At 41.9% G+C, this 26,153-nt stretch overlaps 1 protein-coding gene and 1 long non-coding RNA gene across 2 annotated transcripts; one reads left to right on the top strand and one right to left on the bottom strand.

Moving 5' to 3' along the window:
• Positions 1-572: 572 nt before the first annotated feature.
• LOC307022470 lies at positions 573-16,146 on the bottom strand. The gene is made up of 4 exons (XR_013803407.1): positions 16,025-16,146; positions 1,466-1,638; positions 954-1,320; positions 573-710 (listed from the first exon to the last, which is right to left on the bottom strand). It is a non-coding gene; the product is annotated as an uncharacterized lncRNA (long non-coding RNA).
• Positions 16,147-20,534: 4,388 nt separating this feature from the next.
• tekt1 (tektin 1) lies at positions 20,535-26,027 on the top strand (the record flags this gene model as incomplete). The annotated part of the gene is made up of 7 exons (XM_079655625.1): positions 20,535-20,719; positions 21,950-22,135; positions 22,244-22,409; positions 23,123-23,251; positions 23,392-23,538; positions 23,702-23,927; positions 25,827-26,027. Exons 2-7 carry the CDS (start codon positions 21,970-21,972, stop codon positions 26,025-26,027), a joined length of 1,035 nt encoding a protein of 344 aa, XP_079511751.1. The 5' UTR covers positions 20,535-20,719; positions 21,950-21,969.
• Between the last annotated feature and the right edge of the window lie 126 nt (positions 26,028-26,153).

Raw genomic sequence — 26,153 nt, 5'->3', positions numbered from 1 at the left:
TATAATTAATGTTATTATTCTCTCACTTTCACTTTCTTACCATATGTAGCTGCTGTATTCACACGTCTAACTACATGACCACCTTTCTTTGCTTTGGCGAATTTCACAGTGTATTGGAGTTGTCCTGTACTGGTTTTGGCATGCTTCCTGCCAGAGTTCTCATTGTAGTGCAGTGCTGCTAGGATCAACCTACAAAATAAATACATTTATTGTATAGAGAGAGAAAGAGAGAGAGAGATTTCATAGGGATTTTAGCGTTTGCAGGCCATTTACATGCACACAAACCATTTTTTCAGCAATCATTTCTCCATTTCCATCCGGAGTTGATACGGCACACCAATACAAATGGTTCAGAATGGATTGTATCCATTCCCCAATATCGATACATTGCTTGTCCTTTGCAAGCTTTACCAGTTTTTTTTTTAGGTCTATAAAATAGAAAGTTCAATATTTTTTTTATTTTATTTTAATTGGAGTGAATTGGAGAATTATAATTCTACTATAGTTAAAAAAATTAACCTACTTTTTTCAAGGTGCCAAACGTCGAACCGATGGTCCACATGTTCTTGGTTTTCCTTCAGCCATTTGTTGATCTGTGTGTGTCTGTCTGTCACAATTGTCTTCATGATGAGGTTTTCACTCTCCAAGAACTGGACACATCGCACAAGCCCCTCTTTTTCCATGTGGACACTTGAAGGGACTTCATTACTCTGGAAATACATTCAGAACACACATAATATTTTATAAAGATGGCTATCATAGAGCATTTGATTTTCAGCGGTCATATTTGTGAACATGGTTAATGCTTTGAGCTTGAAATGCATCGGCCAAAAAAAAAACACTCCTGAAATTATATTGTCTTGGGTTCGATAGAAAATATTCTCAGCTGTGTTTGGCTATAAAGTATTTGGAGGAGGCTATTCATAACATAGGATACATTCAATAATACTGACCTGCACTAATTGAACATCCAACACCTTGTTTATTGTGAGGTCTTGTATGGTATAGGATCCATACTTGGCACAGTGACCAGGGCTATCACAGCGTCCATCCCCTCCTAACACCAGTTCTTTGTGTTTGTTCGTCTCCTTCAGTTTCTGCACAATCTTGTTCCGATTCTTGGTCCAGACTGTCTTGATTGCAGGTTGAAGGAATTTCTTCTGATGATTCAGAAATGTCCTTGTTGTGATGGTGTAGCACTTGATGGATTTCAGTACCCTCAGCACTTTTGTTGGTGATGTACCCGCAAAAAGAATTCCTGCTGACAACAGCAGATTTCCAGCAGGAGTTTGATCAATTAAAGGTTGATTCTGCCATGACCTGTGAGAAAAATATATTCATTCAATTTTTCTATCATACTATACAACCTGTATGAGTATCTCATGAATAGGACCACCTGTCAATCATGGCCACAAATATCATTCTCGAATACATATTTCACATGGTCATCGTTTAAAAATACTACCTTTGAAAACCACAATGTTTTGCAGTTTTGATCGATTTCCAATAATGTGCCCATTGTTCTCCGAAGGCAACATGGATTCGAACTTGCTGTCCAGCTGACCTGAAACGTGGTCGTGCCTGCATGGACTTGTGGTGTATTCGTGGAGGGGGGTCCGTTTGCACATCTATTTCATTCTGAAATGTACAAAACACAACACAACTTTACAAATACATTTTTGAAACTAGCTTGAAATTGTATTGAAAGTGTTACAGGCTTGGCCTGTCACTTCAAGAGTAGCAGCCGCAAGGGGTTGTGGGTTTTGGAGTCTGTGTGTGTGTAAAATGTGATGGCCAAGGCGAAGTGCGAAGGTATGAAGAGAGATACGAAAGCATGGGCGGACTGGGACACAAATTCCGCCCGGGACGTTCAGACGCACCGGCCCACGCGTGCGGACCACCCTTGTAGCCTACAGATAAATTATACATCCATGCTAATATACTGTTATGGCTAGATTCCCCAGAGTCAAGCCATAACTGCAGCTGTCTCACTTTTCCTCAGGGTCAACTGCATCAGAAGAACATCAGCAATAAATTAAATTACCAATATTATATCAATATCAAAATTCGGAAAGGAACTGCTTGTCTAATTCAGGCCTATAAAATAAATGCAATAGTGAATTGGCCACAAATCTCTGTCCTTATTATTGAATATTATTGAATATTATTATTTAAAATGATAATATTATATAATTTAACTTGGGATATCATGAGCATATGACTATCCTAATGCATCTAACTATATGCACAATATAATAGTCTGGCCAGCCCTGCAGCCCGTTCTAGGTTCTGATTGGCTCTCTAGGTTGGCATTCTAGCTTCTAACTGGCTGTTCAGGTTGTCAATCACAGCCGTGGGTAAATTATGCCAGTCGTAACATTGCTAAACTTTTTCATGACGGTTTTCTCAGGGAGCTTGTCTGATGAGTGGACCTCTGACGCAGGCCTCGCCCTCTCCCGGCCCAGCCCCTTCAGTTAATGTATTAGCCTACTTTCAAAAACATAAGATTGAGAACCTATCAATAGCCCCGTAGTCTGTATTCTATCTATATGGCGCTGGTCTGTAGGCCTATCCAATACAGTGTCAATGTAACTGATTACTGTGAAGAACGTGAATACACGGAGGTTCTTCCCACAGCACCCGAAGCCCGTTTTCATGCTTTTTTCCCTCGAAATGTCTGGGCAGCTGGTCACCGGCTGACAACGAGCCAAGTCAGAAACCCGAAACTACGGTTTTACTACGGAGATACAGTTAGTAAATAAGGTAACACAAGTTTATACATAATATAATATCTAATAACATTCATAATACAACATTTGGTTGAATTGATTGAGAGAGTGTTAGAAATTAAAATCAATGTTTTAATGGGGAAATGTAGTTTAAACATGCCGTCAGTTTTAATGGAGTTTTACACTGAAAAACCAGAAATTCTTGTGCAACACCAGCTGTTAAGCTTTATTCTGAAACTCTTTCATCTCCGGGTGGCAGTTAGCATGTGGTAAATTTACAATTTCCAAAAGAGGTGAATTTAGTAGCGAAATGATATGGAGTGGTGCAAACCGAAGCCTACTGATTTAACACTACAACTATAGATATCGAGATACTACCATGCTGAATATTAAATGAAGGTACAGTTTATTTGAATACATTATTGTTTACAGACTAGAGTAGCATGTGACAACATCCGGAATGACCGGAAACCAAACGAGCCGAGAAGTATTTTTTAGAGTATTGATTACAGCGTTTAGAATGTGTTACATGAAAAGTGATGAAAGAGAATATGAGGAGAAAAGGTGTGTTAAGCATATATTGAATGTGAAAAGAACCAATCCTCTGTTTAAATGCAACAACGGACATTGGAGACGAGGCGAGCCGGCTGGCGGGGAGGAGCCAGCAGAGGATATATAACAGCACCGGAGGAGAGATCGAGTCTCTTCTCTTCCCTAACGAGGAGCGGATCACAGCTGTTTGTCTGACTGAACAATATCATGCTTGTGACCAACCCGCGCCTTTTTTAAATTAAAGTACCCAATTGAACTTTCACAGAGACTCCATTTAGTCTCCTTTTAAAGCTTCTCTCCTGGACGGGAGAATAACGAACACAGTTTACAATTTGGTGACCCCGACGTGATCCCGCTGACCGAGGAGAGAAAACCAACCGGCTGTTTCCTGGAGACGCTTGCAGCCATTCGACACACAAGAGCTCAAATCAATCGGTACGTAGATGCCTGTTATGACAAAAATTATTCACTAGTTAAACTAGGCAATGTTAGATTTGTGTGTTGACGGCAGCCGGCGGATCCTGAAAATAGCTGTGCATTTTAATGTTAAAACAACCCAAATTGATAAAATAATCACTCTAAAACCACGAGGCTTTGTTTTGTCACAAGCAGGGTGAGTTCACACTTTCTTTTGTTCCATTAACCCTGCATGCTATTAACCATGTGTGGGTGTTGAATTTTAAATATAAATGTGTGTGGACATTGTACTTCGGATAGGTGCCTTGCTGTTTTCACGTAGGTGTCTCTTGTTACGCTCGTAGTTAGTTAGCCTATGACGTAAGGGTGTATATAGCCCATTTGACGATTTTTGTTAAGATGTGGAGACATAGCGAATCGGTTAAGGGCCGAGTAAGTGAAAACCAGCAGGGCATAGCGAATTAACTCAGGGTTAAGTAACCGAAGTCAGTGCTTTAAAGAAAGTCCTTTTCAAGAAAAGGCTTGGTTAAGGTCTAAGCCTTTATCAGTGGTTAAAACTGTTCTGTTTTTAAACAAGATATTGCAGGTGGGTTACGGTAATCGGAATTACAACAGCAGTGCAGTAATAAGACGACGGTCTATTATTAGTTGCTGATAGGTCTCCATATTGGTCCCGGTTTGGCGTGTCCAAATAGCAACAGTTAACCAATAGTCGACTATAAAGTCAAATATTACGTGAACAGGTTTATAGCTAGTGCGTAAGGGTTCCTAACTTTAAGTGATGATATCAATAAGATAAAGCCCATTTTTTTCATAGTAAACTAGATAGAAATGTTGTTATTTTAAACTAAGTGTTGTTTTGGCTTGGATTTCAGGGTTTATAAAACCACACCAGTGGTTTACTTTGTTACGGTTCGTTTAAAGATCACCTCGCCATTGTTTAAACTCCCACCTGAGAGCCGCATGGACAAATCTCTTTGTCTACAGGTCAGAGTGCGAAATAATCGGGTGCCATCTTGTTTACACCCCACATGTGGAAAAACAAAGACAGGGCAATCGCCATTTCGTGAAATTCAAATTCAAAGCACTCCTTTCTTTGTTCTTATGCAGCTGGTTTCACTCCAATGAGGCATTTTCCTGACCTCCATCTTTTGAAGAACGAATAATACTTCTTGTCACACTTGGAACTAGAAGGCTGAATACATTTTTGGATATTAAAGGGAAGGATTGTTGTATTTTCAAAGTTTTGAAGTATTGCTGCTGGCAAAAGTGTATTGGCGGATTATTGATGTAATTCTGCTGGCAAATGTGTTTTGGCGGTTTTTGAAATATTCCTGGTTGCAAATGTGTTTTGGCGGTTACGTGCTGTGTTGTTTAACCATAGTGTAATGTTCTTCCTATTTTAAAGATATTTTTAAGGAAAATAAGTTTCTCCTTGTTAAAAACAAGTCAGTTTTGCAACAGCTATTCCCTAGTGGATTAAGCTAGGAAATTAAAATAGAGCACTCTGGTGGTAGTACATAATTATTACACAAATAGAAGAAACACCATAACATTGTGAAGTATAATTTTAAGTCTTATAAATAAACATAAGCTTGATCGCCAGAATAGAATTGCAAAGTGGTTTCTAATTATAAGATAAGAAACTTCACATAATAACATAACCTAGACTGTAGAATATTCAAACACCACTTTATTGAAGCTAACACAAGTTGAGACATTTGCATAATTTCATACATTTCGGTATGCACTGTACACAGGAGATTTGGATTTGAACCATATTCATATTTCAAAGTCAAAATCATACACGGTACAACTTTATTTTAACATTTTATATTTTAATTTTGCATAATTTTTATATATTAATTAACTTTATTAATATTTTACCTAAAACTTAAAAAAAAGAAAAAAAATGTTTTAATAAAACCTTGAGCAACTACAAAAAAAAGATTTAAAGTTCGGACGAACAGCAACGAAGGTGCTAGTCAGAAGATTAGTGCTACATCTTTGATAAGTTAATAAATAATTAGAGAACAAGTCACAAAACGAACTAAGTTGAGACTAGACGCAGAGCCAGGCTCAACAGCAGATATCAAGGGAAGGATAAAAATCAGATCAGATGCTATAACAGTTCCAAATCTTAGACAAAACACATGGAACCACATGGAGAAACTGTTGGAACAGTGGCAAACGAGAGGACTGTTTCCAGCAGATGATCAGCCTGGACCAACGAAAGCCCATAGAAAAGCTGTAGTTGAACATGAGAATGCTGAATACCTACAACAGGAAAAAGCATGGATCAAAGCCGGACAACCCTCTTGGTATGGACCTGAAAACATTGCTATGAACAGAGCTGAAAAAAGAAAATCTAGAGTTACAAGTCTGGAATCCATCTAAAATATGTCAGCCAAGAATCAATGAGCAGCATGTATGTGGCTCAAGGAGCAGAGCTCACAGCAAAGGAAGATAAGAAAGAAAAGATAGAAGAAGCTCCAGTAATCCAACCTTCAAAGCTCCTTCCAAGCCTGACAGATGCGCCTCCTCCCTACATGACAGAAGAATACAGTTTCTTTCAACCCCCAATACAAGCTCCAACTCTAGGTGTTTTAGGAGGAGTATTGGAGTTGGACGGTCTCCCCACAGCTACACGTGTTAAAGACTTGGAGTATGAGGTAAGACTCCTATCTGGTGAGCTCAACAGAAGATTGGAAGAACCAGGCATAAGAATGGAAGAGGAGCTCAACAGAAAGATGGAAGACCTCAGCAAAAGTATGGAAGCACAACTCAAGAGAAGAGAAGGCGAAGGTTCTCCAGACACCACAACCGTAACTGAAGCTGGAAGACTCAAGAACTGCTCAACACTCATGCTACCGCTGATAGCGGCTGGAGAAGGAGGATTGAAATACCAATCATGGACTCACAGAGACATGGAAGCATTAGCGGCAAAACTACCTCCACTTACACAAGGAGGTCAGAAGTGGGTGAATGATCTGGAGAAATACACAGTCTAAGACCACCTGTGCTTGGGAGACATGAGGGCACTGCTTGGACGGATAGAAGGAAGACTAGAGGCAAGAGCAGTAGATTCCAAGGCCAAATGCACCAACTCTCCAGATTACATTTTCTTCAACAAAGTCAGGTCGAGGTATTGGGCTGCCATTCGTCAAATCTACCCAACAACACGGAGTTTACATGCCCTCAACTACCTGAGAAAAGAACCGGGGGAAGACATGTATGCCTTCCTGAAGAGATGTGAAGGAGTGTGGGAGGACTGCACTGGAGAACGACATGACGTTTCACCGTCTGTCGTAATGCTGTGGAAGAACGCGGTCATTAACGCCCTTCCCCAATCAGTGCAGGCAAGCCTGGGAGATGTGGTGGCATTAGATGTTATACCCATTGAAGAATGGAGACAACATCTCATTTACCACGATATGAAATACCAAGCAACCCAGAGGGAAAAAGACGAAGAAATTAAAACATTACAACTAAGACTCTTGAAGATACAAATGGCTGAGAAAGATACCGAAGCTAATAAAAACAAGAAAGCGGCAAGGCAAATGGCAGCTACATCAGAGAAGGCAGGGCAGATTCCTCCAACAATTCAGGCTCAGGAAGAACCAGAGAATGCAGTGCAGACATCTCAAACAGTTGAATCTCAGATAGTGCCAGAGAATCAGATGGAGAACCAACAACCAGGAGGTTTCCGAGGAGGCAGAGGCAGAGGAAAAGTTCTCCGGTTCGAGGGATGCTACATATGCAATCAGCTGGGCCATTGGGCTAGAGATTGTCCACAACAACAAATGAAATACCCACCACATGCACCAAACAACGGCCCACCATGCAGTTTCCATGATGACGACGGAGGCAGGGGGTCCCAGAGATGTCAAAGACGTACAGGATTTCCAAACATGAACCAAATGCCACTGACAGCCTGGTATCATCCACAACAATGAGGAAGCTTAGAGCAGTGGTTCCCAACCTTTTTTTTACCAAGGCACCCCTGAAAATATTTCTCGACCCCAAGGCACCCCAACTTTTTGTAGATTTAAAAACCACTTCAGAGCTTAAACTAAAAACCATAAATACACCATAAATTGGTTTTCAAATGTGTATTTAATTGAATAGAACATTTTATAGAACAAATAATGTATTCACACATAATAGTAAGAACCAGACTAAAAATGTCAACACCATTTCTATGACGAATTCAATATTATAAACAGGCCTACTAAGTAGGCTCTTTTGTTTTGGCTGAAAATAGTAGGCCTACCTGTGTAAAAACACGAATACATATCAATACAGTTATTATTTTACATTTGGATTTCAAAAGAGGCAGGCCTATGATCACATAGATTAAATAATAACTTAATAAAATTGGAGGGATGAAACATGCCCTCTGACCTGACTGTGGTCATGTGACTCATCAAACACATCCCAAATATGAAACATTCTGCATTTCGCTATCCAGATAATACTGATTGACAAAATCATAAATCATACATTTATAAGAAAGGCACACAAATTAACATCCAAACATAAACATTTCTCAGACCGTTACACGGTGCTAGTGCGACACTTGTGCCTGCTTTTGTGAGCAGAGTCTCTTGATGCGTGGGGGGATAGTGGACAGCGCAACGCAGAGGTCCTGCTCCACTGACAGCCGGGTCCGGGTCTTGTTTTTGACATATGCGAGTGAGGAAAACGCCAGCTCGCACAAGTAGGAGGTTGGAAACTGTAAAAGCACCTTGATGGCACTCTCTGAGAGGGATGGATACTCGTGTCCCACAAGCAGCCAAAATATATCCAGACGTAATTCCCCGTGCTTCAGTTTCAGGGAGCGGTCCATAGATAGCTCTGCGAGTTCATCCTGAGCTCTGCTGTTTAAACTTGTGGCTGATATTAATGACAGAGGATTAAACGGATCCCAGAGCCAATCGAAGTCTTCATTCATAGGAGGGAAATATGACTCAAACCTCTCCTCCAGCACTCTCAGGTGAGTAGCTACAACTTGTAGAAAAAATGCTGTCTTGTGCGCTGGGTCACTGGATGTCAGTGGAAACATTTCAATGTTTTTCTTGGCGACTTTATTTTGCCACAGTCTTAACTTGGATCGGAAACCATTGAGTTTGTCTGTGGCTGTCAGGATATTCTCATTCTTCCCTTGCATTCTGATGTTGAGGTCATTGAGGTGGCTAAAAATATCTGCCAGATATGCAAGCTTAACCCACCACGATTCATCATCCATGTGTTCTTTGTAGGGTAAGTCGTGCTCATTTGCAAATGCAACAAGTTCGTCGCGGAGCTCGTAGACACGGGACAGCACCTTGCCCGGTGACAGCCAGCGGACCTCCGTGTGCAGTAAAAGGCCATGGTGCTCAGCCCCCATCTCATTGCACAATGTGCTGAACAACCGCGACTTCAGCGGACGGGACTTGATGTAGTTCACTATTTTCACAGCTTGTTCTAATACTGCAGTGAGGTCTGGTGGCATAGCTTTGGCGACAAGGGCTTCTCGGTGTAACATGCAGTGGGTTATCTGTACATCGGGATTTACCTGTCTCACTTTATTTACAAAGCCTTTCACCCTCCCCGTCATTGAAGCAGCCCCGTCGGTGCAAATGCTGTTGCACATCCCCCAGTTTAGACCCTGTTCTGTCAGGTAATCAGCTGTGGTCTTGTAAATTTCCTCTCCGGTTGCATGTGTGTGTAACTCTTTGCAAAAAAAGAAGTTCTCCTCAATGGATTCTCTGTCAACATATCTCACGTTGGCAATGAGTTGACAGTGGCCACTTATGTCTGTTGAATCATCAACTTGCAGAGCGAATTTGCCACTTCTCTGTATTTTTTCAGTTAGGACCGTTTCTATGTCTACTGACATGTCATCGATGCGACGTTTGATTGTATTGTTGGATAATGGAATTTTATCGATTTCTTTAGTAGCATCTGGCCCTATCATTACCCTGACAATTTCATTACATGCCGGTAGAATGAGGTTTTCCGCGATAGTGTGGGCCTTTTTTGCCTTGGCGATTAACTCAGCAACCAAATAGCTGGCCTCTTGTGCTTTGTCAGAGACACGTAGAGACAAAAGCATACGTTGACTCTGCTTCTCATTTTGTGATTTCAGTCTCTGGAAATACTCAATGTCCTTGGAATTATAAGAAGGATGTTTTGTGCTAAAGTTTCTTGCTAGTTTACTTGGCACCATTCCTTCGTTGGATAATTTTTCTCTGCAGATTAGGCATTCTGGCGTCGGGCAGTCAGCCTCCCCAGTCCAGGAGAAACCATACTGAAGGTAGCTTTCGCTGTACTGTCTGCTTTTAGACTTCTTTTGCACTGCTGTTCCATCATGTTCTGTCATCCCTACCTGTGTTGTTGAGGGCTGGGGTGCTTCTTTATTTATTGTCACTACGTAACGATCCATCTTGAAATTATTTGGCGCGAGGATAAAAAGCTGCTCCGCACACCGTAAACAATGACGGCTGACGTAAATCATGAGAATTTAAGCTTTTTAATATTTCTAAATCTGAGCAATATATGTTTTATTAGCTTATGAACTCCATTGTACATGTAATAAAATAAAGTGTATATGAAGTGAAGTTTATTAAGTGAGAAAAAAATGTGGAACATAAAAATACGTTTTTTTGCGGCACACTTGGACAGTGCTCGCGGCACCACCGGTTGGGAACCACTGGCTTAGAGGACCGGACCATCTGGTGATGCATCTTCAGCACTAGAGTATTTTGAAATCCAGCGAGGTTGAATGTTATTTAAAAGATAGTGAGTAGAATATTGCATTTACACAGAGCATCCACCAATTAGAAGTAGCAGAGTAGAACATTTAGCAGACTATTTTTGTAATTATGAGAAGGAAAATACATTACGAGTGATGTTGTTCCCCCACACAGAAAACTATTGCAAGGGGCGGCGATACACCTGACGTGAAGCTGTCCAGACCTGAAAACGGAAACCTCGATTCTGCTGTGGTGAAGTCTGGCTACAAAGGGAGGTGTCCGATAGGGTCGCTTGTCTCAAACCAGTGAAGAAGTCAACAAGAACCCAGCAGAACTAGAGAGTGACTGTTAGTGGGAGAACTGTGACGGAGCGACAGAGACTGGCCCAACATTTTCCAGCCAGTACATAGATAGACCCCGTCAGAAGACCGGGGCTGTGTTTAAAGGGGAACTTCATTTATTCTTAGCCAGAAGTGCAGTTTTTAATCAAACAATTATGTGATTTATGGAGTCATATTACATTTTTCTCATAAACACAATTTTATAATCGGTCTGAAGTATCTGTTTTAAGGCATGAGCCGCAGATTAAATAACATAACACTGATTAAGGGCTTGGATGAAGAAGTTGTAGGGTTTTTACAACAGTTTCAAGAATCAGTCTTTATTTATTTATTCTTGAGTAACTTTACTGATTTATAGTGTAGTGCGTAAGGCAATATCTCATTTGAGTGAGGGGCACCAGCCCTTCATGCAGGTCACTCTGTGAGAATATTTCATATTTTCCCTCCAGTTTGGAGAAAGATTATTTTATCATATGTTAGTTCAGCAGTGTCAGCCAATCCTCTAATCCTAGAATTATTGAGACGCATTAGCGACACCAGGGGTATTGTTTTTCGCAGCAACGATGATGCATAATACCATGACAAAAGCCATTATTGAAACAAGTAAACTATTAGAAGAGCTAGTGGAAAAAAATTTGTGAATATGCATTTATGCCATCAGAAAGCCATACATCATATGATATTTTTGTACGCCTTGTGGGTACACGGAGAATTTATATTTATTTAATGCAATATTATGGGTTTTCCATGTCCTGTTCATAATACGGTAATCATTGCAATATTAATTGAGCATTTTATGCTCAAAGGAGGGAGTGTCATGATTATACAGATATGTTGATTTCAGCGACGTTGTAGTTCATAAATAATAAAATGTAGTCAACAATAGGTCTCATAACAACAAGAGGTATGCCGAAGCTTGGGCCTTCTCCAAGGAGGGAGTGGTCCAGTTTTAGATATTAGACAAATAGAAGTGCATGAATATGTCAGAACTCTGAGTAATATTATCCAAGTTTTGTCTATACAGGCTAGGAAAGCGACAGAGATACCAGACGAGACACCAGAAGAGACTCCTGTTCGGCCAGGTGATTGGGTGAGGGTGAAAGTTCACAAAAGACAGTGGGCTCATCCCCGGTGGACGGAAGCGTGAAAAGTTGTAACAAACTTCACACGCGCTCTGGTTTAAAGGTAAAGAAAAAGGAGCAAATTGACACCACCTCACACATTGTCACCCTTCACTGGCAACTTCCAGAACATTATTGGGAGTTAGGACTGATTTGGCAGAGCTGGAACAAAACAATAAATAGAAATAAGATAAAGATAGAAACAGCTCAAAAGACAAATTGTCTATAGATTTTTATAGATTGTACATTAATGTGAACAATTTTTTGTTTGTTTTACATCTGAAAAAGAGTCCAATTTTTTGTATATGTTATTTTTGTACTCATTATTTAAATTCTGTAACGGACACAACCAGGGATAAAATAGAGATGATGACAAGAACAAAGCCAAACCAATTGTAGGGTCCTCTAGGGATAAGAGGCAGAATAGCATTGTCGATTGTGCTCATTACACTTGGCACCTTTCTGGTTGGAAGGGGAGTACAATATCAAGTAAAACATGGAACCATTAGTTCACTCATAGAGAATGCCCACATCACTAACAAGACTCCAGCTGTGTTTCACAGACTTTCACTTATCCCCAGAGCCAAAAGATCAGCTGAGCAACAAGAGGAGGAGTTAGAAATACTCGGTCCCAAACAAGAGGCGGTTATAATCAAGATGATTCACCCCCCTATATACAGTTCTTGTATCAAATGATGAGATGGGTTTAAGTGATCGGGATATGTAAGTGATGGGGATTTACAGATTAGGGGAATCTCTAAATACACTGGATCCATGTTTTAGTCTGTACCAGAAACACCCCCTGTTAAGTTTATGAACAACCGACCGGTGACCTGAGTAGAATTATTGAAAATGATTACAGTTGAAACAGGCTACTAACCCACAAGTACAGCTTTGTACGTACAAACTCTATGAACAACATTTCCCAGCAGATATTGGCGACATTGCAGATATGTCCAGTCACAAAAGTTACTTATGTTCTAAATAACAGTGAGATTTAAAGTGATGGAGAAAATATGGAGACGTTCTTTTATAGTGTGTGAAATATGTGGTGCTTGAAACATCTAGGTATTTAAATTTATGGAAGAAAGTGGTTTCCTGAAAGAGTTAATTGGAGTAAACATGTTACAGTGGGTGAAAACAATGTTTAGGGATATGGTACAATTATTAGAAGACATTAACTGGGCTTAGATGACATTTAACATCAAACAAAGATAGTATGGTTAGGAAAATAGAGTGGGAAAGATTGGATTTATTTTACCTCAGTGTGTTAGAATTAACTATAGATAATGCGTCCCGAGATCTCTCTTTCTCTATCTCTCCGCCTGTCAGAACGCTACGACCCCAACTTCCAAGCAGACAAAAGACCTCACCACGGAAGACTCCTCCTTCTCCATCAAACAGACAGAGAACCAGAGCTGAACCAACAATGACAAGACTTTATCCAGAACCATCTCCACCTGAGGAATCCAGAACTACAGGTGACATAAAAAGGCACACTCTCATCGGTCCCCCATAGGACATGAAGTTCCAAGCTGAGCCACAAGATTTGGACACAAGAGCAGAGTGTGGGACATGAGAGCAGAATACGCCCTCCATGCAACCAGTAGAGACTGTAAAGGAGGAGATGAAATGCAAAGCAGATGGGACACTGAAGAGAGTTACAGCGGAAGGATTCAAGAGCGGATGGACTGAGGAGAAGGTGGACGTAAGAGAGGAAAGGACGGAGGAGTTGGCATGGTCCGGCAGAACGTGAGGGGGTCGTGGCTTGACAACCAGAGGGGGGGAGAAGGAAAACGGGAGTGAGTGAGTTTACACATAAACACACTTATTCACCAACGAGAAATACGTAAAGAAAAAGATTTATTAGCCATGAATTAATCAATTGGTGAATTTATAAAGAAAGAAAGAGGAAACTATTAGATAACCCTAAAAACACACTGAGGGTAGAAAATATTATTCAATCTTTTCATCATATGAACAAATTATTCTTTAAGAGTTTTTTTATTCATGTGTGAATTTGGGGAAGATTTAATTTGTTACAGTATAGACCTACAGTTTAAAGGGATGGTTTTAGTAACCACTCTATAAAAGCAGACAAATCTTTATTTGTATGGAAAATGTTAAAGGTAGAGCTAGTACCAAGCCAAAGATAGTATTCCAATCTAGAGTATTGATTTCTCCATTGTAGCATGGTTATTACCTCAGGAGGGAAGATTAAGGTGGAAATAACATTTGTTTTTCGTCCAAGATGTAGAGTTTGAAAAAGACACTGGGCAAAGAGAGATTGCACATTTTAATTTAAAAAAAACTAATATAATTGGGAGTAATACATGCGGGGCCTTGGATCACTCATTGTGATGGTGCATATTTTACAAAAAATATCGTTCAGGGAGAAGGGGTCGCTCGAACCAACCCTGCAGATGTCTTAAATTTTACTTGCAGCTTCAGAGGGAGCGCACGGCACCAGAATATGAGTTTTAAAGACAAGTGCCACCAGCTCCTAATGGTCATCCATTCAATCAGTGATGACCTGACATTTAGAGATGTTATTTAAAGGAGAAACATATCTGCCATAGGTGTAAATTCCTGAATTGAACTACAAACCATTAATGAAATGACTTCTGTTTTAAAGTCCTTGTTAAAGGAGGGAGTAATTATCACATGCTCGGGCACCCAAGGTTCCACACACTGTTAAAGGGGTTAGCATAGCTATTTAAGTAGACAAGAATTGAAAATAAATTAGTATAATGAGTTATTGATATTCCACCAGTTCTCACACCATTTCAGGGACTCTATCACTGCATTAGAACAGACCACCCAAAGGTACTGAGTAGGAACTTTTAAGTGATGAAACTCTACAACTGTTGTAACTGACCAAAATCTTCTCCCAGAAATGACTGTCTAGAATGCCGTACCCCAGAGTAGAACATACCGATTGATCACGACGGCCCCTTCTAGAGAACATATTACTTTCATACCTTAAATGGTATGAAAGGAGGGAGGGTAAATTTCTCATGAGGAGACAGTTACAAATGCTAGCAGAACAAGACGACCAACCCCCGTATACAGATGTTGATGACAATGATGAGTTAGTTTAAATGATATGGATGTTCGGAGATGAGATTGATCAATGAATGTCCAGCTGATGTGATTCTTTACATTATGAAATCATGTGAAGAAGTGAGCAAAATAAAATGCTAAAATGGAGTGAATCCATTTCAATTTACTTTACACTATTCCAAGATAGTTTATTTTTATTTTTCAATTTACTTTGCCAATCCAAGATATTTTATTTTATTCTTTATTACTTTATACTATTCTAATATGGTGGATCTCATGTTGTAAAAATCATCGCTATTCTAAAATGGTTTGTTTCTTTTCACTTTGAAAAAACAAGTGCCTTAACACTGAGCGTGGTATGAGAACGGTTTCTGTGAATTTAGTAGCGAAATGATATGGAGTGGTGCAAACCGAAACCTACTTATTTAACACTACAACTATAGATGTCGAGATACTACCATGCTGAATATTAAATGAAGGTACAGTTTATTTGAATACATTATTGTTTACAGACGAGAGTAGCATGTGACAACATCCGGAATGACCGGAAACCAAACGAGCCGAGAAGTATTGTTTAGAGTATTGATTACAGCGTTTAGAATGTGTTACATGAAAAGTGATGAAAGAGAATATGAGGAGAAAAGGCGTGTTAAGCATATATTGAATGTGAAAAGAACCAATCCTCTGTTTAAATGCAACAACGGACATTGGAGACGAGGCGAGCCGGCTGGCGGGGAGGAGCCAGCAGAGGATATATAACAGCACCGGAGGAGAGATCGGCCTCTTCTCTTCCCTAACCAGGAGCGGATCACAGCTGTTTGTCTGACTGAACAATATCATGCTTGTGACCAACCCGCGCCTTTTTTTGAATTAAAGTACCCAATTGAACTTTCACAGAGACTCCATTTAGTCTCCTTTTAAAGCTTCTCTCCTGGACGGGAGAATAACGAACACAGTTTACAAGAGCAATGCTATAAAACCAAACAATTAAATATATGAATTATGTACATACATGTGATGAAGATACAAATTGTATTTTTACACAGTCCGTTCTGTATACTTACTGGTTTAGACACAGCTTCCTCCCCAGTGTGGATGTCCAATAGATTGTCGCTATCCTCAGTTCTGTCAGTGGATTCATTGAACAAAGTTTGCAATACCTATGTAATAATATTGACATTTTTCATAATTTGAAGCGGTTGTAGGCCTATGAGGTATACTTTTACTATAAATGCTGTGGGCAAAGTGCATGCAGTCATATATGGCATCATGACTTCATCAACTCATAAATGTGTGAGATTTGACATGTCATTTTGATTCAGGCTTTATGCTTAAAGCAAGTAGCGCGGCTTACCTTCGCTCTCTCCCTTTTGGCGAATGCATTTCGCCGTCTCTTTAGTGGAGGACTCTGCATCGGGGGACGTGTAGGAATCGGCGTGGTGGCTTGTGCTGGCATTTGGGGTCTTGGCAGTATTGTTGGAACAGCATCTTTGTTCAGTTTGAAATTCTTTTTTAATCCAATTTCCTTAGCGAGCATTATGGACTGGTGGAAATACGATCTTTCCAAGTGCTGCCCACAAATTGTAGGTTTCATCGACCCCGGGTTACCTGGACCAGCAAAGTCCGCCCTCGTACGACGCACTTGTTTGGTCCATATACGCGACATTTGATAATTTTTTGGCCACAAAAACATCCCATAGCCAGATTTGGAGATGGCCCCACATCCCCATACCACACATCGCTTGCCGATTATTCTTCGCGTTTTGTTGTTGTGCATCCTTTGTTTTAATATTTGCCGCTTCAAGGCATTTAAACAATGGTGACTCAGCTGTGTTCTGCTCAGCTGTGTTCTACTCATGACGTCACCGCCGGAAATGACCGAAGTTGTTGTTTCCAGAGCTACGAACTGAGGTTACCTACTGTAACCCCAGCTTCTATGAGTAAATGGCGCAGCCCTCTAAGGCTATCGCTATTGGGTAATCCCCCTGCACCCCCGCTCAGCACTGAAACACTTGTAGTCCACGCCCACCCGCAAGGTGGGCCCCACCCTCGGGCCTCCTTCCGGTATAAATAGGAAGGAGGCCCCGGCAATCTGCTCCCATACCAAATAACTTTTCTTCAGCTATTCGTAGAGCCAGTGGGGCCCCGCGCTTAGAGGGCTGCGCCATTTACTCATAGAAGCTGGGGTTACAGTAGGTAACCTCAGTTCTATTTCGTATATGGCTTCGCCCTCTAAGGCTATCGCTATTGGGTTAAGGGCGAAGCATGATGTAGTCTGCGCCCCACTGGGTCCGCCCGGCACTAGAAGCACAGACACACCTGCTAAATAACACCCCATGCCTGTTGTGCCATGCGTAATGGCGCATCACCGTACCTGGAACATAGCAAAACATGCCTATCTTCCCGACGGGGTGAAGGCTGGGAACAATACATACCGGCCGCTGTGAGAAAGTAGAGACGAAGGTCCCACCTTGCGCAGCGATCATAGAGGGGGAACAGCAGCTCTCTGCGTGTCAGACAGGTAGGAGAGCGCCCAGCTGGATCCCTGACGTCACTCACTCTGACCAGGCACTCCGTACAAAGTATGTCAGAGGAAAAAGGAACATCCCTCCTATAAGAGGGGAAAAGGGCTGCTCTCCGCGTGCCGAGAGGCAGGAGAGAGGCGCACAGCTGGCTCCCTGACGTCACTCACTCCGACAGGACACCCAGTACAGGGTGTGTCAGAGAGGAATGGGAGACATCCCTCAATTAAAAATGAATAAACGAACAGGGGGAAGACCAAGATGCAGCAGTGCAAATATCTTCCACTCCACATTCCTCCGTGCAAAGCCGTGGAGGAGGACTGTTCATTACTGTTGGTGTACTGTTCATTCCCCCGTTCTGGCTTCTCTGTGATGTGCTGTAATGGTCGTCATGGTGACGAGCCACGCCATTGCCCTCGCCGCCGCTGCCCGTGAGGCGAAAGGGCTGCGAGGAAACCTCCACACGCTGCGTTTCACTCCGGCTGTCATCATGAGGCGTGTACACGGTCAGGGGATGAGTGGAGGTGTGTGCAGTGCTGTCCACATGAGGCGTTATACCGGTGCTCATGGGTTATTATGACCGTGTGTAGGAGGCGTATCTCGGACAGGGGAATGCCGCGAGCTCTGCAGGTTTATTAACCGATAGGTTAAAACCAGCAGGCTTCTGCAGGGAGCCCTGCTACTTAATCAACAGATTAGTGGCAGCCGGCTTAATTACCGGCTCCGCTTCCTCGGAGGCTCTCGCGGAGCAGAACAGGAGCGGGGGAGCCTCACTCCCCTTTGACTCGCCGCCGGGAGACCCTGTCTCTGGGGTGGCGGGGGAGCGGAGACGTGGGACGGAGCCCCTGCAGCCGCCGGGGCGGTTGCTGTGGGCTTCTCTCCGCTTGCGGCATCCTGTGGCTGGCGTGGACGCCGCGGCTACTGCGGGCGTTGGTGCCGCTGTGGCAGCTCAGCCGACTGGAGCCAGCTGTACATGCTGGCGAATGCCGACCACCTGTTCCGCGGCCGTCTTCATGGACTCCACCATGGCGTGGAACTGGGGTCCGAACAGCTCGTCCGGGCTGATTGGAGCGTCCAGTAGCACTTTTCTGGCCGTCTCCGTAACAGACGCCGCCACGCTGTGGTGACGGAGAGGGGGAAAGCATGTTCGGCCGCCAAGCTGGCACCCTGCTCCAACTCTGTCTCCCCCGTCCGGGGGAGAGGAGGGAGGGGAGTACCGAACGGTGAACCGTGGAAGGAGGCGGGGCAGGAGTTGCTTCGGACTCCTGCCCGGCACTCTGCCCCAGGGACACGAGGCCCCGTCCGCGGGCTCGTAAGCCTGGACGGGCCAATCGTCCTCCTCGGCCACAGCAGCAAGAGGGAGCAGATTGCCGGGCCTCCTTCCTATTTATACCGGAAGGAGGCCCGAGGGTGGGGCCCACCTTGCGGGTGGGCGTGGACTACAAGTCTTTCAGTGCTGCGCGGGGGCGCAGGGGGATTACCCAAAAGCGATAGCCTTAGAGGGCGAAGCCATATACGAAATAGAACGATCGTTACTAACTGACAACATTTGTATGCTGTTATAATCGTGATTTATTAAAAATTACATCAATAATAAAAAAAACATATGGCACATTTCACAATACAAATGCAACCTCTATCATATACTAAGCCCACTAACAGGTGCTAAAAGCATTTCGTAAGCTCTTTAAGGTTACACGCCTATTCTCAGATTTTGGAACAGATTTCTTTCAAAGTATATGGGGTTTAACTAGGCCTACTTACCATCCAGCGATGAGGTACAGACAGTGGCGCTCCTATATGTACAAAAGTGGTGGGGCACAGAAAACTTAGATGTCTATATATAAGCTTCTGCAGTGACGTGCAGTGAGGTTCATGGCTGGTGAGGCACTGGCACTGACTCTTCAGGTTTACAAATATAATATTTTGACCTAAATCAAAATATTATATTATTTTCAAAAGCTTTTTTTGTCTGATGCTTCGATTAATTTTAAACAGAAAGTTCAACAAAAGGATACCCAAAAACGGACGCGTCTCTCTCCTCCTCTTCACACACCACACTTTTCGCGGCACACGTACTTACAGCCAATCAGCTCTGAATTATGTGAGATGACGTATGGTGGGGATGGCAGCACTCTGCCCCTATGGTCATAATGTTTTTGCCAAACACATTAAATAGGACAATACTCTGAGCATGCGCAGTGTAGTTTTTACAGTCACCGTTCACTGTCTTAGAGTCAGTGAGAGGGAGGGCATGATCGGGTTTTGTCCTTTATATATACAGTCTATGGTTTTGTCCCATATGGCTCTAAACAGCTCAATAGGCACACACTGTAGGCACTAATTAGAAGAACACAGACTAAAACAGAAATGTACAGACGAATCAGATGATTAAACATGATCTTAAAATATATTTTATATATTTTTTTATTTATTTTTTGCATTTTTTTGTAATCATTATTTGTAATACTTTCTGCTGACACTAGGTGGGGCTGTGCCCCTAATGACCAGTCGCCACTGGGTACAGAAGTGTCACTGCCTGATCCAAAATGCAGGGGTGAATCTTCCAACTTCTGTTTAAACTTTATCATAAAGATCTTTGAAATACATCATTAAAAACATCTTCAAAAAATGTTTTAAGTGGTATTTATATTTACAGAAATTGAAATTTAGATGTCAGGGTTTGGGACAGCTACTTCCCAATAGAAAGTACCCTATAAATGTTGATTTTGTATATAGTTAGCTTACCACTATCTAATTAAATGTATTTTTAAATAGACCATAAAATACTCTTAGTAAATATCTATGTATGAATACTTAATTGTTTTGTTTGTTTTTCTCTTGTTGTAGGACCGCACTTTGAACTAACTCACCATAAAGAAAAAGATAATACAAAAAAATGAGCAGTGGGCAGTAACAATCCATTGTTTTTTCTAACGTTTCTCAACATGATTATATTCAATCCATTTCTAGATGGGTTTTGATAAAATAAAAAGAATACAATTTAGAGATGTATTGCAATACAAAATTGTGTAAAACAGTTCATATATTTATTTTCTTATTATTAATGTAAAGTTATTCTGGAAAATTGACCGTTTCCGCCATGACGTGTTCTCCGTTGCCACAGTAACCATTTGTTTTGTACATTACATTTGAGAGGCAGTTCGGTCGTCGAAACAATAGACGGTATCCACACTTACACTTTTATCCGGGTGTTTTTCAACTGCAAGTAACAAGGTATGGTATTATATGACTTTTTAAAAAATATTTTTATAAGGCTAGTGAGAAAAAAACACGTTTCTCATGTCCCTTTGATACCAAGATAACAGTTAAAATAGTATAAACCACGTTATTTGGGGCTTGCTAACGTAAACAAAACATGTAACGGTTTAAAATGTTAGCTATCTACAAACAATTGTCTGGGCTATACAACATAACGTTTGTCATGGTTTAATGTATGTTCAATTTCATCAATCATCAACTCTCGAATCAATATGATCCATATTATGCCTTTTACAAAGAAAGATTGCATTTTGATTGTGATGAATTGTATAAAATGAACTTTAACATTTGGTTTAAAAGTTTTTTGTATTGATTTAATTGTGAAAACCTTCAAGAAATATTTGTAAAAATACTTTTTAGAGAAGGGAAGGAAACACAACCTTAACAGGTTTTTCTAATACTTTTTTACTGTACTGTATTTCTATGTTTCTGTAGTGACAATTTTTGGGAGAGGAAAAACATTCCAACACTGTCTGAAAATACAATGACGGTTATTTTTACTAAATATGTGTACTTTAGATATGGTACAATTGACGGACAAAGTTTTGGGGATAAAACATACAACATTTCAAAATATATCCAACCTGACTTTGAACCAATTCGGTAGAATGGCCCATATAACAACTATATCAAAATTCTTAAATAGGATACAAAGTATACACCAGAGAGGGGAGCCGGACTCTGTGTCTATATTAATGATGCTTAGTACTCAAACATACTCAAAGTTGATCGACAATGCTTACTTGATTTCCTTTTTTTCCTTTAAAATATTTCTATTAATTTTCAAACAAGAGTTGTTATACAATGTAGAATATACTCTTACAGTGGCAGGTCGTATTTAGGCAAACGCCAAATGTTCTATGGCAAAAAATTGCCATAATATCTGTCCAGATAAATTAAATACCCATATGTTGCTGCTTCTTCCTGAAGAAAATGTAAACAAAAATGATCAATTAAACAATGTGTTATAATTTTGTATCAATGATAATAATTGAAACTTGATCCCTGAACATAAAGAGATTTTAGTTTCTAGTTCCATCTCATATCAACCAACTAAGGTAGGATGCAATACATTTGCACTGGATGTGTTTATGTCTTAATTTCCCTTTACTTTAGAAGTGCTTTCCTTAATCTTTCAACATAAGGCAGCCACATTTCCAATAATTTCTTCATATATGTTTTTAGTGACCTACCAGAGGAGCATAATGTCTATCCCGGACCGTAACATCGAGCAGTGTGTTGGGCCTGATCTTGAGAATATCGAGGTGATGCGGAACCACTCTGTGCTCTTCAGAGCAGAATGCAAGAGGCTCATCCAGGATACTGACAAAGCATGTAAACGCATGCAAAATGATGACAACAAGCAACTAGGTAAGTACAGTAGGAAGACAAATAAACACTGTGTTTAGCTCTAACACATAATGTTGTAAAGACCACAGAGCTGAACTGTTTTTCTTCCCCCCCCCCCCTGCTGTTCAGATCAGAGGGTCAGAGACATCCAGTTTCTGAAGAAGGAGTTGGAGCTGAAGCTGGAGGAGATTATCCTGGAGATCAATGTCCTCATAGAGTTGCAGAGGAGAGTGGGGAAAGCCCTGGGGGCCTGCAGAGAGCCTCTGAGGGTCACCGTGGTCTGTCTGGAGGAGAGGTTAGCAGTGGTGTGAAGTAAAGTACATCTACTCAAGAACTGTACTTAAGTAACATTTACATTTTGGCTACTTTGTACTTCTACCCCACTACAATTCAGAGGTTAATGGTTTACTTTTACTCCACAATTTTTTTTAAATACCTTTAGTTACTTTTGAAATATTGATTCATGATTTGATTTATATTCACCACTTAAATCAGACTTTAGTTCCACCTGGAGTAAATCCACAAGCTACCCTGCAGTATACAAAGTCATTCAAACTAGCTGCACCACCTTTACCAGCTTTGAGAACACTCTCACGATCAATCATTATAAAACATATCATATATATTATTCTGAAATGGGTCAATCTGCATAATGAGCACTTTTACTTTCGGTACTTTAACTATATTTAGATGCAAATACTTTTGCACTTTTACTTGATTAACATTTACAATTCAGGACTTTTACTTGTAACAGAGTATTCCTACACTCTGGTACTTCTACTTAACATAATTATAATATACTTCTCTAACCTCTGGAGGTGAGGCTTGAACCATCAGGAGAAACATGCACAATATGTATTGGGATTGGGAGCTATTGCTAGTTTTCGGTATCATGAAGTTCTAACTTTTACACTACTTTCTCTAACTATGAAGTTTACATGTTAAAAAAAACAATATCAGTAAGGATGAGTAGGTGATAATTGTTTTTTGCTGTTCCCTGGTTTTCAGAATGAAACGTGTTCCTCCTGAGAGGCTCCATGACGAGGTGGACAGAGAGCTGCTGAGGGAGAGGGGGGTGATCGAGGGAGTGGCTTCCCTTCTGCACCGTGTAGCCGAGCAGATCACTGAGCAGATACGGTAGGGAGGAAGAACTCTGTATGATCTGTACAGGACAACTTACCTTTCTAACGTAAATTGTCTATAAAACTGATAAGAAAATCAATCACAAGATATGTGGCACGGAAAATAAACACAGAACATGTTGCTTCATGTTCCAGATTGAATCGATCCATTAAGTACCATCTGGAGCAGGATCTGAAGGAGAAGTTTGCAGCTCAGTGCATCGACAACTCGTGTGCCTTAATGACCGCTCACTCCACCAACAACCAGCAGAGGCCCAAAAACACCCAAACTCTTCTGCAGAGGTAAACCATAAAGCCAGGAAAGCAATATAACATCTGTGTAAAGGCAGCTTCTAAGCTATTTTGAAATTCATGATTTCAATTAATTACATTACAGCACAGAACAAGAAGACATTTTGTTAGCTTCAGGTGTGTATAAGTTGTTTTAAACTCCCTCCTCTCTCAGCTTCACAGTGACTCCAGAGCAGTGGGAGAACATCTCGGACATCAACATGGCCAAAGCAGAGCAGCAGCAGGTCAACTCTCTGTCCCTGAGAGCCATGGTGGAGTCTCTCCTGGAGCAGACACTGGCCGACATGCAGAAGCAGTTCCAAGCCACCACAGAAACATTTCAGCTCAACGTCCACGAGATCAAGTCTGCAAAGGGACTGATGGAGGATCAGCTGGCTAAGGTAATGCAGATAAATGTGAGCTGTGTATTCGACAGAAAGGAAGTGGGAGGCAACTGTTGGTAAAGAGAAGAACTGGCTTGATTTATCATGTCAGTATTGATTTATTTCTCCTTTTACCTGAAGTGCTATTTATCAATCTACCGGTAGATTGTTTTGGGGTGAGTTGCCGATTGTAGAGATAAGCCCATAGTGTAATGTCTCACAATTAACCAAGAAAAAATAATGCCCATCAAATAGTCCACTGACTTTGTTGTGAGTTGCAGATTAAATTAGGAACAATTTTTGGCCAAATTGAAGATGCACGCTCCCTTGGGGGAAGTGATATGGAGGCCAAGTGTAGTTTGGTCAAAAGAAAGTAGTTGCTTTTGAGGTTTTTTTTAATGTATTTTTTTGGAGCTTTTGACCACCATATGCCATTATACTGGAGAGAAGGCAGACATCTCTACAGCAAATATCTCCAACGCTTGCAATTCACACCAAAAGAATGTAGATTGATAAATAGCACTTGAAGTAAGATTAAACATATAACTTTTTTTATTTTGAGGATGACGGCCCATTAAACATGGCCATCATCATCGCAAGGATCCTGGAGGGGGCCCGGGAGTACGCTTATCCGGTCTACATGTATTTTGTAGACTTGGAGAAGGCGTATGACCGAGTTCCCAGGGAGTTACTGTGGGAGGTTCTGCAGGAGTATGGGGTGAGGGGGTCTCTACTCAGGGCCATCCAATCTCTGTACTCCCAAAGCGAGAGCTGTGTCCGGGTCCTCGGCAGAAAGTTGGACCCATTTCCGGTGAGGGGTGGCCTCCGCCAGGGCTGCGCTTTGTCACCAATCCTGTTTGTAATATACATGGATCAGATTTCGAGGCGTAGTCGTGGGGGAAGGGGTCTGCAGTTCTGTGGACTAAGGATTGCACCACTGCTTTTTGCAGATGATGTGGTTCTAATGGCTTCATCGGTCTGCGACCCATCACTTACTTGATCGTTTCACAACCGAGTGTGAAGCGGCTGGGATGAGGATCAGTCTCTCCAAATCTGAGGCCATAGTTCTCAGCAGGAAACCAATGGACTGTCCACTCCAAGTAGGGAATGAGTCCTTAACCCAAGTGAAGGAGTTCAAGAATCTCGGGGTCTTGTTCTCGAGTGAGGGAACAATGGAGCGTGAGATGGGCCGGAGAATCTGAGCAGCAGGAGCGGTACTGCAGTGGCTTTACCGCACCGTTGTGACGAAAAGGGAGCTGAGCCAGAAGGCAAAGCTCTCTGTCTACCGCGCCATTTTCGTTCCTACCCTCACCTATGGTCATGAAGGATGGGTCATGACCGAAAGAACGAGATCGCGGGTACAAGCGGCCGAGATAGGTTTTCTCCGCAGGGTGGCTGGCGTCTCCCTTAGGGATAAGGTAAGAAGTTCAGTCATCTGGGAGGGACTCGGAGTTGAACCGCTCCTCCTTCGCCTCGAAAGGAGCCAGTTGAGGTTGTTCGGGCACCTATTTAGGATGCCAGCTGGGCGCCTCCCTAGGGAGGTGTTCCAGGCACGTCCAGCTGGGAAGAGACCAAGGGGTAGACCTAGGACCAGGTGGAGGGATTATATCTCTTGGCTGGCCTGGGAGAACCTTGGGATCCCCCAGTCAGAGCTGGTTGAAGAGGCCAGGGAAAGGAAAGTTTGGGGCTCTCTTCTGGAACTGTTACCTCCGCGACCCGACCACGGATAAGCGGGAGAAGATGGATGGATGGACCATCATCACTTGCCCAGATGATCCTTTCATTAAGAATAGACAGAAAAAAAGAAAGAAGTATTAATTTCAGATTAAAGATTTCCTCTGATTTCACCATTAAATGAAAACACAGGTTGACCGGGTGTCTCTCCTCTCTCCCCTCTTTCCCCTTTTTCCTCTCTAGATTCTGTCTGAGTTTGCCAGCGAGCAGAGGACCAGAGAGGACCTGCAGGTGGCCGTCTCAGACAGTGAGCACGTCCTGAGTTTGGCTCAGGCCCGGCTCGTGCTGCGCCGCCAGAGGCCGGGCAAAGAGCAGTGCCACGACCCGGCCCAGACCCAGCTGCTGGCCGAGGTGCAGCAGCTCAACGCTCACATCAACAGGTGAGGGCAGGGCTGCAGAATAGATTTGGCTAAATTGTATTTGAGTGAGCACATCAACAGTGTGTGTAAATGTGTAATCTGTAAACATAAAACATTTTCCACAAATATAAAACCAATTTATAAACTCGCC

This window comes from Notothenia rossii (assembly GCF_949606895.1).
Source record: "Notothenia rossii genome assembly, chromosome: 10".
Lineage (NCBI taxonomy): Eukaryota > Metazoa > Chordata > Actinopteri > Perciformes > Nototheniidae > Notothenia > Notothenia rossii.
The sequence above is the reverse complement of the archived record's forward strand: the minus strand, read 5'-3'. Positions and strand labels throughout refer to the sequence as shown.